Source organism: Nannospalax galili, unplaced genomic scaffold, assembly GCF_000622305.1.
Source record: "Nannospalax galili isolate Female #2095 unplaced genomic scaffold, S.galili_v1.0 scaffold43, whole genome shotgun sequence".
Taxonomy (NCBI): domain Eukaryota; kingdom Metazoa; phylum Chordata; class Mammalia; order Rodentia; family Spalacidae; genus Nannospalax; species Nannospalax galili.
Genome location: NW_008353342.1, coordinates 104,240 through 122,090, shown reverse-complemented (window position 1 = coordinate 122,090; position 17,851 = coordinate 104,240). Strand labels below are relative to the sequence as shown.

At 39.2% G+C, this 17,851-nt stretch overlaps 1 protein-coding gene across 2 annotated transcripts in view; it reads left to right on the top strand.

Moving 5' to 3' along the window:
- Window positions 1–15,963, top strand: part of Lingo2 (leucine rich repeat and Ig domain containing 2) — a 1,098,444-nt gene extending 1,082,481 nt beyond the window's left edge. For both annotated transcript variants that reach the window (XM_008850519.2, XM_008850520.1), the window contains one exon: window positions 13,794–15,963. In XM_008850519.2, the coding sequence (XP_008848741.1) occupies window positions 13,829–15,649 (1,821 nt within the window). In that variant the 5' untranslated portion in view covers window positions 13,794–13,828 and the 3' untranslated portion in view covers window positions 15,650–15,963. The remainder of the gene's footprint in view (window positions 1–13,793) is intronic.
- The last annotated feature ends 1,888 nt before the right edge of the window (window positions 15,964–17,851 follow it).

The window sequence follows — 17,851 nt, the reverse complement described above, 5'->3', positions numbered from 1 at the left end:
AGATAGATAGATAGATAGATAGATAGATAGATAGATAGATAGATAGATAGATAGACCGACCCAGGGGCACTTGTACATGTGCAGGCAATATACTCATACACATAAAATAAAAATAAATTTTTTAAAATCCTGGCTAAAAAATAAACTTGACAGTCAAGATATGGTGGATATCAATATTTTCTTCAGGGCTGAGACTATAACGTCAGGTAGTGACACATCAGCAAAATGGGTGATGTATCCTTATGAACTCTGGATGTAAGTGCTTCAGCAAGATGTTGTGCAATTTTTAGTAGTTTTCCATTGTAGCGAAAAGCGCATCATTCTTTTCTCTCTTTCCTGGATGATTTGCAAAACAAGTATTAAATAGACATTTTTCTATGGCAGAATACTGGAATTGTTTTTGCATTCCCAGGTTTTGGGAGGTTGGAAGAGGTAAGCTTTCCACATGTCATCCAAGGCAACATGCTTGAGAGGCCCAGTATCAACATTCTTTTATCCTTTATGGACATACAATCTAGGAGGGTACTGGGACCTTCACATATATAATATCACTCAGGACCATGGAATGACTTTTCAACATATAGAAATCCATTCCTCCAGATCAAAGGGAACTATAATAATACGTCCTTTGACTGCAGATTCTAAAAAGCCTCCGAAAACCGTTAGTCCAAAGGAGTCAACTTTAAGATCTGTCAGTCCCAGAGAACACTGTGGTATGGCAATTCCAGCTCAGTAAGAACTGTCTTAGTTGGTTTACCTCTCCTGATAAATCATAGAGGGGGAAATAGAGGAACAAAGCAAAGATATTATTTGACTGCATATTCAGTTTACTAACTGTGCACTCACTTTATGTCAATTTGTGTAAACTTCATTGCAATACATCTTCAGCATCTCATCTTCATAGAAATAAAATCACATTAACCATGTCAGCTTAAAACCGAATATCTAATAGTCATTACTCAGATAACTTCTTATCATATTCTGTCTTCAATTATGTGCAGATTCAATAATCTGAGTATGGTTGAAAATACTATTGTAGATAGTGGAAACTGTTTCCCCTCTTGTCTGAGCCACTGATTATCTTTTATCATTGCCCTTTATGGCTGACATTAAACATCATTTTATCACACAAAACACATAGCGTGCTCTGCAAGTTTGGCTTTCACAGAGGCGGTCACCACGTCTCCCTGAGTGTTCTCCGAGTTTCAACATTAAAGCTTTCCATTTCTTTCTACCAAAACCGAATAACGACATAGAGGTAAAAATACAATGCTTTGTATTATTGGAGGCCATGTAGAAGGATAAATTTTGTTTTTTAGAGAAAGAGTTCAAATCCAATGATTCCTGCCAGGTTTGGGACTTGGGGCTTCAATCTCAAGATCACTTAAGTCCTTCAAAGAACCCTGTGGCATTTCAAGATTTGCTTACACTAAATTTGAATTTTCTTAGTTTTAACATGTTTCGCACAACTTTCACAACTCTCCAGTACCTGGTTTATGACAGACTATAAAAGGTTTGGTTTATGATTTGAGTCCATTTGTATCTTGAAAGTTTGAGTCTGTTTTATGACACAAAATGCATTTTGGGCACCTTGGTTCACCCAGTGCTTGCTTCCTTTCCTTCCCTACCTCACTCCCTGCATCACCTGCCCCCTCTCCACTTGGAAAATAGCTTTATCATGAAAACTTCAATCATTGCTGGTATGAAGATTTACTTTAAAGAGATTCCTGTGGCATCCATTTATTGTTTTGTGGCCTCGTGGCCTTGTTCAGTTGCCAGAAGACTAAATTAACCATAGTATTCCCAGGAGAAGTATTCATCATCACTTTATCATCCATCAAAAGGAGCAGTTTCCCTTCTAAACTTGCTTTTAAACTATAGACAACTCTCAACCCTTTCCTTTCTTAATCTTATTTTTAAAGATTTTTTTTGGCTGCTTGACGCTGTCATCCATTAGAAGAAGTCTTCCTGCAGTGCCCTTCTATCATCAAAGGAAATCCCTGACTTTATTTTGGGTCAATTTCTGCTCTGACAGCACTTCAAGAAGCCAAACTACTATCCCATATAAATGACTACCTTGACAGCCATTAATGTGCTGGCACCTGATTTATATGCCTTTACTGCTTATTTTTAGTGTCACAAGTCAACAGAGGAGATGATGAGACTCATAGATGTCATAGCTGTACATAGCTACAAATGTAAAGAATTCGATCCAGGTATACATGAGCCCAGACACGTGCTCCTTCTATCCTGTGGTTGCTTCTTTTATCCCCTCCCCGGTGTTTCCATCTGTGCCTTTCTTATGATGTGTAAGTGGGAAGCAAACATCCAGCATAGAGACAATGTAAGTATGAAAATATCTGGCTTCACACACTAGGTTTGAAAAGGTGCTAATAGCAGTGCTGGAGAGTCCCTTTGATCAGAATTAATGGAAAGACTCTGGTAAGCTCACTATAGATTTCAGTTTCCTGCTCTACTCTTAAGGAAACAAAGTTCATCTTGTCAAACCTTGGTCACAGTTAGACATTATGAGCAAGCTTTGATTATAAAACTTCTGCTGACAGCGAAAGCTAAATGGAATCAGCAGTTGGCCCTAAAACTGAGAAATATTTGTGATGAGAACAATGAAGCACTGCCTGCCTCTGTGGCTTCCAAGTTGCACCGAATTACTCTGATGAGGGCCTGGAGGGACGGCCCAGCAGTTAGGAGCACTGGCTACTCTTGCAGAGGACCACGGTTCAGTTCCCAGCACCCACATGCTGTCCAAAACTCCAGTACCAGAGAATCTGACACCCTCTTCTGGCCTCCACGGGCATTACATGACATGGGCACACTTATGCTTGCTGAACACCTATCTTTTTTATTAGCTATATTCATCATACAGATAATTTCCATCAAATATATCATGTATTTTGACCATATTCACCCCAGTCCTGCCCATCTCTTCAGTCTACCACTCCTGCTAGTCTGCTTCTGTTCCCCACTCTCCCTTCTCTTTCTATATTGTATGAATGTGTTTCTGTATCTGTTAGTCACTTTTCTGTCACTGTGATAAAGCACAATGATGAAAGCAACTTATAGATGTTAGGTTCGTGAAGAGACCAGAACCATGAGAGACCCACCCCCAGGCAAGAACAAGGAGAAATTTATTGGGATATAGAGCTGCTGGGCTCTCGTGGAAGAGAGAGAGATCAGTCCTTGTAACGGCAGTCTGGATTTTACAGGTTTTCTTTCCTTTCTGGGTAGGGGCTAGGAAGCTGTGGCAGAAGGGGGAGGTGAGTCAGGAGCAGATACCTGGGTAGGGGGAATTTCAGTTAGGTGTTTTTCGGTTTTTCGGTTGGCTGCAATGGAAAATTGCTATTATGATCAGGGTGCATTGTTAAAAACAAGAGTCAGGTAGTTACTGAGAAACTAGGGTGGTTTAGTTTCTATTTCCCAGAATGCTGCCTATCAGGTTGTAGTTGCCATGCTGCTGGTCAGTAGTAACTCCATCTTGGGGCCCAGTTCTGCCTAGCAATAGAAGAGTTTCTTCGGCTTACGGTTCAAGAGGATAAGAGTCCATCACAGCAAAGAGGTTGTAGCAAGGCAGCCAGAGCAGAACACTGAGGGCTCCTACCTTGTCCCGGGCACAGGAAGGCAACAGAGAAACTGAACCTGGGAACAAGGTTTATGAGCTCTCAAAGCCTGCCCTGAGTGCATTTTTCCTCTAGTAAGGCCACACCTCATACATACACCTCCACAAACAGTACCACTAACTGGGGACAAAGTGTCCAGATATGTGGAGCCTATGGGGGGGCACTCCTTCCCACAGCCACAGTATCTGTAAGAATTCCAGTACCCACAAATAAAGCGTGTGTCATTATCTTTCTGTGTCTGCCTCTTTTGCTCAATATGTCGTCTTCAGTTGCATCAATAACCAGAACGCAGCATAGTTTCATTCTTTTTATGGGTGAAAAAAATTCCACTACACACACACACACACACACACACACACATATATATATATAATACCTGTTCACCTATAAAGGGTACGTAGGCTTATCCCATATGTTGGTTATTTTGAATAGTGCTTCACTAACCATAGATGTGCAGGCGCAGGTTGACTTAGAGCCCTTTAGGTACATACCCAAGAGTGATATAGTTGTGTCATTTGGTAGTTCTACTTTTAGGGGTTTTTTAATATTTTATTTGTTATTTTTATTTTATGTGTATGAGCGTATTTCCTGCATGTAGTTAAGTGTACCCACATCGTGCAATGCCTATGGAGGTCAGAAGAGGGCTTCAGATCCCCCAAAACTGGAGTTACTGATAGTTGTTAGTTGCCATGTAGGTGGTGGGAACCAAACCCAGGTCCTCTGCAAGAGCATACCGTGTGCTTAACCTCTGAGCCATCTCTCCAGCCCCTACTTTTAGTTTTTAGAGAAAACACTATACTGATTTCCATAATTGCTGGGCCAATTTAAATTCCCACCAATAGCGTATAAGGGTTTCCTTTCCTCACATTCTTACCAGCATTTTTTGTTTGTATTTTCACAAAGATAGCTATTCTGACTGGGAACGCCGAAAGCTCAATGTGGGTTCAATTAGCATTTCCCTGACGGCTCAGAATATTTAGCACATTTTTATGTTTATTGGGCATTTGTGCTTCATCTTTTGAGAAATGTCTGCTCAGGGGCCCATTTGTTCATTAAGTTGTTTAATTTCTAGTTTTCTGAGTTCTCTACATATTTAGATATTAATCTTCTATAGACATGTAACTAACAAAGATTTTCTCCCATTCTGCCTGCTGTCTCTTCATACAATTGTTTTCTTTGCCATGCAAAAGCTTTTGAATTTCATATAAGCCCACTTGTCAATTCTTTGTATTATTTCTTGAACTATTGGAGTTCTTTTCAGAAAGCCTTTGCTCGGGGCCAGTATCCTGAAGTGTTTTCTGTATGTCTTCCTCTAACAGCTCCAGAGTTTCAGGTCTTACATGAAAACTTACATGTTGATTTGACTTTTTACAAACTGAGAGAAAAGGATCTAGCTTCATTTTTTTCTACATATTGATAATTAGGTTTCCCAGCATCATTTGCTGAAGTGGCTGTTTTCTTCCATATATGTTTTGGACATCTGAATATGTATCCTTTTGATAGCTCTTCTCTCAGACTAGGGCCAACGTAGCCATTTAAAAAAAAAAATGCTAGTATCAGGCATATTAGCACACACCTGTAATTCCCAGCCCCTGGAAAGCTAAAGAAGGAATATTTTGAATCTGAGGTCAGCCTGTGTTACATAGTAGAACGCTGTCTCAAAAACAAAACCAAAAAGGTAGATATAGTTCACCTTGGTTGAGCTCCTTTCTGGCTGGCAGTCATGATCAAAGTATTCCTTTCTATTTGCCGTCATGAGCAAACTCCATACTATCTCCCATGATATACCCTCTTGGTCAAATTTATTGATCCTAAATCATTATTGTAATAAATCCTGGGGCTGGAGAGATGGCTCAGTGGTTAAGAGCACTGACTGCTCTTGCAGAGGACCCAGGTTCAATTCCCAGCACACACATGGCAACTATGAACCATCATTAACTCCAGTTCCAGGGCACTTGAAAGCCCTCTTCTGATACCCGTGGCATTGTACAACACTTAAAAATTAAAAAAAAATCCTAAGATGTCAATTATCTTCTTATCTAAAAGATGATGTATGCATTGATCAAACTCTGCCACAGACAACAGCATTCTCTAGAAGAATATATAGAATGATATTCTGTTTGACATTAATTGAACATAAACCAAAAAGTATAAATCATATAATAAAAATTTTATCTTAAAAATCAAAATTTTAGATTTTCCTGCCCTACAAAAATACTATATTTTAAACTATATAATATATGAAAATATTAATTCATTTTAAGAAATGGAAAATCATTAATTTGCCCAAGGACCCCTGCCCTCATGGTCCAGTGATGGACATATTTGAAGGAACGAGGAATTCCTTAACCTGTTTAAGTCTGCTGCCACTCCTCCTCTCCTCTCAATGAAGGACACCAGGTTCTACCACGTTGTCAAAAGACTGGATATAGCCTTTGCCTCCTCCTCCCTTATACCTTCTGCAGGCCATTTGTAACTGAAGCATTTCGGTCCTGCATCAGAATGCCTCTTCAATCTGCTGCGTATCCAAGCCTAGGCGCCTGGCTCAGTAACACTGTTATTCTTGGCTTCAGCTAATACAATAGTCTCCAGAATTTGCAGCCTCAAATCTTCCCTCCTACAAATTTATTTTTCATGCTGCCTTCATATTAATCCTTCTAAAATGTAAATGTAATGTTACCTCCCCCTTGCATGAAACATCTTAATGGCTTGTCATTGCTCTCAGGATACAGTTGAAATAGCTTCTCACAGTTTACAAACACCTTGTAAATTCAGTCCCTTAATTACCTCTTCAACTTTAGTTCAAACCATTTTGAACTGCTGTTAAGTTCGTTACCATAGGGTGTTCTCCATTGTTTACGTGCCTTCACACATACTTTTCCCTATGCCTAGGACTCATTCTGCCTCACCACCAAAGAAAAGACAGAAGAGTGGAAATGTGCTGCTGGAGAGGCTCACGTACTTTCTTTGTAGCAATCTATATTGTGTTGATCAGCTTTCCATCAATGTGACAAAACGGCAAAGGAAATCAACTTAAAGGGAGGAAAGACTTGACTCACAATCTCAGCAGTTTCGGCTCATTGTTGCTCAGCCCTGTTGCTTCTTGACAGCACAGCACATCACAACAGAAGTGTGCAACAGAGAGAAGTTCTCCTTCAATAAATAGCAGCTAAGAAGAGAAAGGTGGGGGCGGGGGGCAAAGGGGCCAGGGCTCTGCTCAAGGACACACACCTAATCACCTCACTGCGGTCTATCAGGCTCCAACTCCCAAAGGTTTTACTATTTCCCGAAAGTACCCCAGGCAAGAAATCAAGCCTTTTTAGCACATGAGATTTAAGGATCTTTAAGCCTCAAACTGTAACAAAGATTCAATCTAAATGGACTATGATAAAATAAAAATGTTTACTAAGCTCATTATAGCAACAAAACAAAAATGCAAACCCATAGGTGAGACGTCAAGATGAATGGATATATAATATCACAAGAAAAAGAAGAAAGAAGCAAAAATTTCAAAGACAGATGCTAAATATCAAAATGTCTTCCCTAAATGCAAACTTGCCAATAATTCTGATTTAAATAGACTAAAATGGACTGAGTTCAAAAGCAAGAACTAACCATAGACTACCAATAACAGAGGCTTGTTAAATACAACACATAAATTTGTAGAAAGTATGAAGAATATATACTATGAAGACACATGTTTAAGAAAGCAAGAACAGCTGCATGAATCCTGGAAATGCCACACCAAACTTTCCTTCAGTTGTCGCAGCCCAAGGAAAATGTGAACCTTACCTACAAATGCAGAAAGGGATGATGCTGAGGGAAATGATTGGTCCATCATGGGGACTCACTAGCAAAGCAAACAGTTAACAGATATTTCTCAGGATCTGCTTGTGGTGACTATTTTCGTTTAACATTTGACTGTAGGGAAATGCTAGGCTCAGCTGTGTTTCCAGTGGACTATGAATGGCAGAAAATAAGTTTGAATGTAGTTTGAGACTGCAGTTTAGACTAGAGGGGCCACAAGATTTGAATAGCAAATCTCTTTTAAAATCTTAATTCCGGGACTGGAAAGATGGCTCAGCAGTTAAGAACATTGACTGTTCCTGCAGAAGACTCAACTTCGAATCCCAGCATCCACATGGCAGCTAACAACTGTCTGTAACTCCAGTTCCAGGGGATCTGACAGCCTCATCTGTCCTCCACAAGCTGTGCACAACACCAGTGCACTTACCTATATGCAAGCAATACACTCATACACATAAAATAAAAATAATAAATAAAATATTTTTAAAAATAAAATAGCCTTAGTTCTACTTTGGAAACTTCTTTTGGCTTTATTTGGATGATATTTATGCTTGTCTTCAGTATTATTTTTTATGCAGCTGATGAAATTTATCCATATAGTTCATGGACAAATAAACCCAAAGTTAGTAACTCTAAAGAAACAAAAACTAAGACAAATATTACTACTTAAGACAAATATCGAGTCTTCCCAACAATGAAAGATAACGTCAACCAAAACTAAATGTGTTTAATATCCAGGTTTCATCACAGGTTATAGGGAAAAAACCCTGTAGAATCTAGGGAATACAGAAAAATTTACATTCACATTTGGGGATTTTAACACATAATTCTACATAACTTACAGAAGAACTTTGAAAAAATAGTGCCTATAAAATCTAAACAAACAACAACCAACCACATTAACTGAAATGACTTTTATAGACCAGTATGCCCCCAAAATGCAAGTATACACATTCTCAGGGCACATGAAATAATCACCAAGGTTATATGCAGATCTGATAAAATGGTCTGAGTAACTTTCAAAACCTGAAAAATTGTATCTTGTTTTCTGTAGCCACAACAGAAGTCATAAGATATCTAGAAAGGAACTGAATTTTCAAAAAGATGTCAACTAAATTCCAAATTATTCATGGGTCAAAAAATGAAGCACAAAGTAAATTAGAAATCATTTTTCACTAAATTATTTTTAATCAAACATTATGAAATGTGGTAAAGCAGTATGTGGGAGTTACAGATTTTTAAAGTTATTATATGATTGGTTACTAATCCTTTCTTGATTAAAGGACCCAACAGGCCAGTGTCTTAGGTTTAACATCTAGTTTTTCACTATGTTCTTCAGTGAAGAGGCATACATCCACTAGTACACTAGGAGAAGGGAAAGGAGCCGAATGTCCGAGGCACAGTTTCCTAGAGCATAAATTGTACCGCAGGCTTTAGAAAAAACAAACAAGCTACTTCCAACAGGAAGTTACTTGGGTGGACTAAAAATCCAGTCCCTATCTGTCCTACCGTGAGCCCATGTGAGCTATTTATCAAGGACCTTCCTGTGTGTACATCGCTGACTTCTCAGTCTACAAGTCTCATACTCAGACCTGTGTCCTCAGATTGCTTCTGCCTTGCTACTGTTGGCGTTCAGCCTGTGACCGTCATGGAGTATGCTCAGTGCTGGAGCCTGGGAAATCCAAGATCAAGGAGCTGACATCGATGAGGGTAGTACAGTCCTACGTGTGTAAAAGGCATGTTGCGAGCAAGAGATAGCAAGACATTAAACCCTGTTAGAGTCTGCATCAATCAGTTCAAGATGGACCCTCATGACCTAAATATGTTCAATTAGGCCCTATCTCCCTACACTGCTATATTGGGAATTAGATTTCAACTTACCGAATTATAACACACAATAGAATTATTTGGGCATCCATGTCTCTTTAGTTTTGAAGTTGTTTTAATTTTTTTTCATAATATAGAGCTATCAAGATATTTCTTATTCTATGGTATCAATATTTGTGTTTTTGAGGAATTGGTTCATTTTATATCAACTATCAAGATTTAAGTACACAGAATTATTTATAGTTTATCTTGCTATTATGGAAAAAGTAGTGTCTTTGAAATGTATAATATGTAACTATGTGGAGCTAGGCCATGAAGGGGTGGGTAATTATGACTAAAAGATATCATAAAAGTAAACTCATAACCCAACATTACTAACATCATTATAGGAGGGGGGAGGGAGAGAGAGAGGGAGGGAGAAAGAGAGAGAGAGAGAGAGAGGGAGAAAGGGGGGAGGGAGGGAGAGAGGGGGAGAGAGAGAAAGAGGGGTTTTGGAACACCCGAAGGAGAAAGAGAAAGAGAAAGAGAAAGAGAAAGAGAAAGAGAAAGAGAAAGAATATGACTGGTATGAGCCACTCCCGGAGAAAAAGTCATTTGAATATATAGCAAGAAATTGGCCATAGGTAAACCAAGGACAAAAATCTCAAAAAAAAAAAGCAGCCCTCCTGCAATCCTTTTGTTCTGTTTTGACTGATAAAGGGAAAGGGGGGAGGAGCATTGGTAAAGTGCCTTGTAGTGTTTGACTAATAGTAAACATTTATCTTCTCAAAAAAAATAAAACTGGGGCTGGAGAGATGGCTCAGCAGTTAAGAGCACTGACTGCTCTTGCAGAGGACCCAGTTTGAATCCCAGCACCCACATGGCAGCTAACAACTGTCTGTCACTCCAGTTCAAGGGGATCTAATGCCCTCTTCTGACCTCCACAGGCATTGCATGACACAGGTGCATTTATAGGCAATACATTCACACATATGAGATAAAAATAATAAATAAAATATTTTTTAAAGAAAAAACTTAGATCAATGATTTTGGACCTTTTTTCTTCACTAAGTTTCCATTGTAGAAGCTAAAATGAAATGTTAAATGGAGGAAAGTGAACCCAAAGTAAATAAAAGCTCAGAAACACTAAAAGTACAAAACAAAAATTAAGATAAAATGGCACAGAGAAAATAAATACAAGCAATAATTCATTCCTTAGAAAATTCAATAAAATTGAAAAGCTCCCAGCTTATCAAGGAAAACTATAATTTTTCATTATCAGGATTGAAATTAATGTAGTCCAGATTTTCCCGACATTCAAGGGCTAATGAGATTTTATAACCACTCAAGACAAATGAATTTGATGTGTAGACAAAATAGGGAAAAAAATGAAAAATTAAAACCAAGTAACCAAAATTGGCACAAAAGGAAGTGAAAACTCTCAGTCCTCCCACATCTGTTTAGGAAATGAATTCACATTTCATTCCCACAAAAAAATTCTAAGCTCTTTTTCATTGGTAATATCTCTCAACTATTTAGGAGGAAACAGTGATGATCTTAAACTCTGAGAGACAGAGGCCTACCAAGCATGATCCAGCTGGTCTTCTAAGGCTTTGTGTGTTTCTCCAATATTAAAGCTACATAAATATATGACAAGGAAATGAAAATCCTGACAGGGAAGATTCATGAAATAGAAAATTTATTAACCAAATATACCAAATGCTGGAGTGGGTACCCTCACCCACTGTTGGTGGGATTGCAAACTGGTGCAACCACTGTGACATCAGTATGGAGAACTCTCAAAGCACTAAAAATAAATCTACCAGTATGATCCAGTCACACCACTCCTTGGCATAGTGCCAACGCATTCATCAACTGCAGAGATACTTGCAACAGTCGCATTTGTTGCTGCTTTTCTCACAATAGCTAAAAAATGGACACAACTTCAATGTCCCACAACTGAAGAATGGATAATGAAAATGTGGTTCATTTGCACAGTGGAGTTCTACTCAGTGGTGAAGAAAAATAAAATCATGAAATTTGCAGGTAAATGGATGGAACTAGAAACTGTGATACTAAGTTACATGAACTCAGAAAAACAAGTGACATATGTTCTCTCTCATTTGTGGATCTTAGCTCAAAATCCATAGATGTGGATTATGATTAATCCTTATTGAAGCACAGAAGGAAGGGAAATGGAAAAGAACCACAGAAATAAAGCAGAAGAAGGATCTCAAGAGAGGGGACGGTAGGAGACGGGTATTTCTAAGAGGTAAATAGAGGAAAGAGATACTTTAATTGCAGAGTGAGTGGGAAGGGTTATGGAGGGAGATGACAGATAAATAATGCTTAGATACTATGAAAAGCCAGAGGAAAATGTCCTACTGAAAAAAGCACATACAATAAATATACCAGTGGATGTGTATAGCTGAAGGCTATATAGCGAGAAACGCAGTGTCAGGAAGGAGATACCTCCCTTCCTGGTGTTGGTCAGGGTGGTCCAAGAGGCTTCCAAAGCAACCCGGGCATTGCCCACAGTCTTTGCCTCCCAGAACTTGAAGGTAAGATTTGTTGCTGAAAACAGGCCGCAATTCAGACACATTTCTTCCTAAACTTGTTAATTCTTGGCTAAAAAATAATCACCAAATTTTATTACTCTAAAAGCAAAAATGATATCTGTGTAACTTTCATTTATTTGCTTAGTAGTGCAATTGATTGTCTTTCCATGTATTTATTGGCCATTTTTTGTTTTTATCACACTCACGGCCCAATTCTGTTGGCACGGGGCCTTCGCTCCTGATTAACACCCTGTTCATTTACTACTGCCTTCGACCCATTACCTCCCACATGAGTTTAAAACATACTCACCAGTTCAGTCACTGCTTGTGCACACGTACTGTTTGTTTCTTATAGCAGCGCACTGCAAACATGTGCCACAGAATTCTTCCTTCCGAGTTTCTATCTTTTCATAGAAAATGCTTCTTAACTCTAATATTAAAATATTGAATTTTCTTCCAGTGCATAATTATTATTTTATTGGAAAAGTAAAGTGAAATACTGCTTTCCTGACTCCAGCATACAAAATTATTATATTTTCTCATCGAGTTTTAAACACAGGCCATTCTTAATTATAATGTAATTTTCAAATACATTTAGAAATAATTCTTAGCTGTTACAGTCTGTGTCAATATCGTACTATCTCATTATAATTTCATACCTTTAAATATATAGTACCATTATTATTTTATTTTTTACGTTGCTGATTAATGATTATGATGTGTGTATTCTTGCAATCAGTTTTATAGTACGTTACATACATGGTACTACACTGTATAGCTATATCACAACATACTGAGCTCTCATAGTGACAGAGTTCCAGTTTTCCTGTGTAAGAGACAAGCCAGAAAATAGAAACATGGGTCTAGTGCCAATTATTAAACTCTACAGAAAAATCAAATAAAATGTACTAATGATATCTTTCAAACATCTATGTATGTTACTTCTTTGATTATTTCAACTTTAGTAATTTTTCAAGTTCATTAATCTTTCTACCTAAATATATAGTTACCTCTTTAGGAAGTTTTATTTGAAGTCATCAGTAGAATTTAATAGTTGTAGTAATAGTTCTGAAAATTACTAGTTAAGTTTACCCTAAGGACTTTTTTTCTTCAGTAATGCTGCTGACTGAAATAAATATCACAATATAAGAAATTAACTATATTTGTTTTTCAATATGATAATCTACTGATTCTGTTTGGATAATGGTTTTGTTTTTTAAAATTGCAACTTTTCCCATCCTAGATATTTTGTCTAAAGTCACCAGGTCAGCATTTTCACTGTATTAATGTCTTAATGGTAGTTTCTCAATTCTGTGTTATTCTTATTTAAAGAAAACAAAACCCACTGGGAGATAATTCAGGCCAGCATGCTTGCCTCAAATAAGCAAATACCATCTCAGTCAAAATTCACTGAATTCTAGCAGATGATTACCTTAAAATTGAAACTTATTTTTAATAGGATGCATACATATAAAGAAAAAACCCTCAATGCCTTGCAGTGGATGTAACTGTGTTTTGAATATTGGACCCAGGGCCTGATGCTAAAATTTCTATTCACACAGAGGATGATATCCTGAACATTAGAGAAGAGACAATAATTGCACAGAACTAGTGTGCTTTTAGCCACCCACCTCGAGTCTTTCATCTGAATTTAAAAAGAGCCCTTATGTGTGAAAAAATGTGCTGTTTTGCTTACGTCTATGTCAGGCACTGAATTTCTTTCTATAGTCATGATAACTCTTAGAGGCTATTATTAGTTACTACCTCCTATATCCACATTTAACAGCTCAAAACACATGAGTGCAGAGAGATGAAATAATTTGTCCAAGATCATACAGATAATATGGGAGCCCTTGAGTATGACCCCCAGATCTAGTTGCCACCGAACCCAATATCTTTATTTTATAACTTGATGCCATACATAAGTCCTTTCACCTGACTATGTCCTAATTCAACTTTACCGCCTTCTCTTTCTCCATCCATGCAGGCCCATAACCAAAGTGTAGACTAAGAAGTGGCGTCATGCTTCACACCGCAGTACCATGCTGGCAGCTGTTCCTGGGTCTGGCTGTGGTGTTATTCTTCATGGGATCCACCATTGGCTGCCCTGCTCGCTGTGAGTGCTCTGCCCAGAACAAATCCGTTAGCTGTCACAGAAGGAGGCTGATTGCCATCCCAGAAGGCATTCCCATCGAGACCAAAATCTTGGACCTCAGCAAAAACCGATTGAAAAGCATAAACCCTGAAGAATTTATATCATACCCTCTGTTGGAGGAGATAGACCTGAGTGACAACATCATCACCAATGTGGAGCCTGGAGCATTTAACAATCTCTTTAACCTGCGTTCCCTCCGCCTGAAAGGCAATCGCCTGAAACTGGTCCCTTTAGGAGTATTCACTGGACTGTCCAACCTCACCAAGCTGGACATTAGTGAGAATAAGATTGTCATTTTGCTGGATTACATGTTCCAGGATCTGCATAACCTGAAGTCTCTAGAAGTGGGGGACAATGACTTGGTTTATATATCACACAGGGCCTTCAGCGGGCTACTTAGCTTAGAGCAGCTCACCCTGGAGAAATGCAACTTAACAGCGGTACCAACAGAAGCCCTTTCCCACCTCCGCAGCCTCATCAGCCTGCATTTGAAGCATCTTAGCATCAACAACATGCCTGCATATGCCTTTAAAAGACTGTTCCACATGAAACACCTAGAGATTGACTATTGGCCTTTGCTGGATATGATGCCGGCCAATAGCCTCTATGGTCTCAACCTCACATCCCTTTCCATCACTAACACCAACTTGTCCACTGTACCCTTCCTTGCCTTTAAACACCTGGTATACCTGACCCACCTTAACCTCTCCTACAATCCCATCAGCACTGTTGAAGCAGGCATGTTCTCTGACCTGATTCGCCTTCAAGAGCTTCATATAGTGGGGGCCCAGCTCCGCACCATTGAGCCTCACTCCTTCCAAGGGCTTCGCTTCCTCCGTGTGCTCAACGTGTCTCAGAACCTGCTGGAAACGTTGGAAGAGAACGTCTTCTCCTCCCCTAGGGCTTTGGAGGTCCTGAGCATTAACAACAACCCGCTAGCCTGTGACTGCCGACTCCTCTGGCTCCTGCAGCGACAGCCCACGCTGCAGTTTGGAGGCCAGCAGCCCATGTGTGCGGGGCCAGACACCATCCGTGAGAGGTCCTTCAAGGATTTCCATAGCACTGCCCTTTCTTTTTACTTTACCTGCAAGAAACCCAAAATCCGTGAAAAGAAGTTACAGCATCTGTTGGTGGACGAAGGGCAGACGGTCCAGCTGGAATGCAACGCTGATGGAGACCCGCAGCCTGTGATTTCCTGGGTGACGCCACGAAGACGTTTTATCACTACCAAGTCCAACGGAAGGGCCACCGTGCTGGGTGATGGCACCTTGGAAATCCGTTTCGCCCAGGATCAAGACAGTGGGATGTATGTTTGCATCGCTAGCAACGCTGCTGGGAATGACACCTTCACAGCATCCCTCACCGTGAAAGGATTCACTTCAGACCGCTTCCTTTATGCAAACAGGACCCCTATGTACATGACCGACTCCAATGACACCGTTTCCAATGGCACTAATGCCAATATTTTTTCCCTGGACCTTAAAACAATACTGGTATCTACAGCCATGGGCTGTTTCACATTCCTGGGTGTGGTTTTATTTTGTTTTCTCCTCCTTTTTGTGTGGAGCCGAGGGAAAGGCAAGCACAAAACCAGCATTGACCTTGAGTATGTACCCCGAAAAAACAATGGTGCTGTTGTGGAAGGGGAGGTGGCTGGACCCAGGAGGTTCAACATGAAAATGATTTGAGGGTCCACCGCTGGTCTTACTGTCTCTGTGTCATTGTTGGTAAGGAGTAAGACAGTCTGAAGCAGGAAGTCACAAGGTTATCGGGCAGCTCCACGCAGCTGCCCCGGGGTCAAAGCGGGGCCCGAGGACGCAGGAGGACTTCTCTTGGAGACCTCCATCTCCAGGCAGGCATGTGTCAGAGCCCTTCACACAGTGGGATACTAATTGTTTGCATTGCAAATACTGGCATCTGGGGATCTCAGTAATGAACCTGAACTTTTGGCTCTCTCTTTCGTGGACAATAAAAAATTCAACATTTTCTACCACTGCAAAAACAAAAGAAAAAAATAAAAAGGAACACCCTACAGTGTAGGATTTACATATTTAAAAGACACATTTGTCTAAAACATACTCTACAGAAAAATTTGTATTTATTATTATCATTTGTTAAAACCTTGCATCATACCATATTGTTGGTTCAGCACCAAAAAGAAATCAATATATTCTTTTTTTAACATATATGCTGTATATGTTTTAAAGCAATATGAATGAGAGGTTGTGCTTTGAGTTACTCACCACTATAGACCCATGTGTGGTTTCACCTTCCTTTTACCCACAGATAAGCCTGAGTCTAGATCCCTGGAGTTACAGGCAAAGATGTGTTGAGAGATATGTATGTTTGATATAGGAAGCGAAGAAACAGGACCCAAGTCAAAACTGCTCAACTCTGTTAACTTCTGTTACTATAAATAAAGGCATGTGCCTCATTTTGATACAGAATGGAATATTTTTTATACTTATAATATCACACTGGACCAGTTTACTGTAACAGAGCACTTGGTTTCTCCAGAAGGTGGTATATCACTAGATGTACCTGTAAAATGCAAGGTAGGTGTTATTCAGGAAAATAATCCATTTAGCCACCCCTTGGTTTTGCTTTCACCAGTCACTGCTTAATGGGTTAATGACAAATGGAAAAGAAGGCAATGATTATATGTAGTTATTTGATAATATTCACTGCTAGTTAAGATCAATAATTCTGTTGTTCTAAAGTTGCCTGAGTAGGGAGTTCTCCAAAGCCAGCAGGAAGCAGGACCATCCAAGCAGACCCTGGCAGCAGTGCAGCCAAAGGTCTCTTTCGAACATGACGGCTTCCCACTACAGGGCTGCTGGTCAAAGTCACATAACTAATGACACCCGTGGATTGTCTGTTCAAGGACTGGACACAGTACAACCACGAATAGGAAACCTCAGGGTGTCTCCCTGCTTCCTTATGGAGAGGATTTTGAGTTTCCTATTGAAAATTGTTTTGCATAAATAAGATGAATCTACTTTATATTTAAAGGAGTGAGAGAAAAACTAGTGTGGACTTTAAAATCATTGTTTTTCCCCCTTCACTAAGGAAAAATCTAAGCTTATAGTCCTACAAATATGTAAGATTGTGTTGATTCTTTTACCCTTCTGACCTGAGGGTATGTGCCCAATTCAGTTGGTACTTACGTTATCACTCAAATATTCAATTAAACAAACAGTATTATGTCATTACCATCAGTGACTTGGTTTAAAGGAAAGCAATTCCACTGGGCTGAATCTCGGATGATTTTCAAAGCATATAGTCATATAACCTGAAAACAGGTCGAATGCAGACTGCGTTCCAGAAGGGGCACACATCTCATCAGCATAAACAAACATTTTTCACATTTTGAGAGGAAGATCCTCTTTTGGATACAATGTAACATGGAGTAGGACTCTGTGATTTCTTTCTTCACACACTGAACTAGCGGTCTGACTTTCAGAAACATAATTTCTTTAAATGTTTAAAAACTTGGGGAATTTTAGTATTGTTAAATTGGTCTCAGTTTCTGAAAAGCTCATTTTTTTATTGTTGCCCACTGGGTAGCAATACATCTAAGCCTTTCTCCCTTATCAATGGGTAGGAACTGAAATTAAAAGAATGAACAATTACCTACTTGAGTCACATTTCATGTAACTATCCTGATGATTATCACAAATATTTTTATAAATTCACTTTACATTTGTGACTTTATTCATATAAACAAGTTACATCAAGCTATCCTAGATTCTATCAAGAATTTAATTCCTGGGGAAATCAAATGTTGTGTTCTTATGATTTAAAGAAAGTTCAAGTAGAAAGATGGTCTTCCAAAAGAGAAACTACTTGCTTTTGAAACGTTATAAGTATTTAGCTGTGTGCATGTGTGA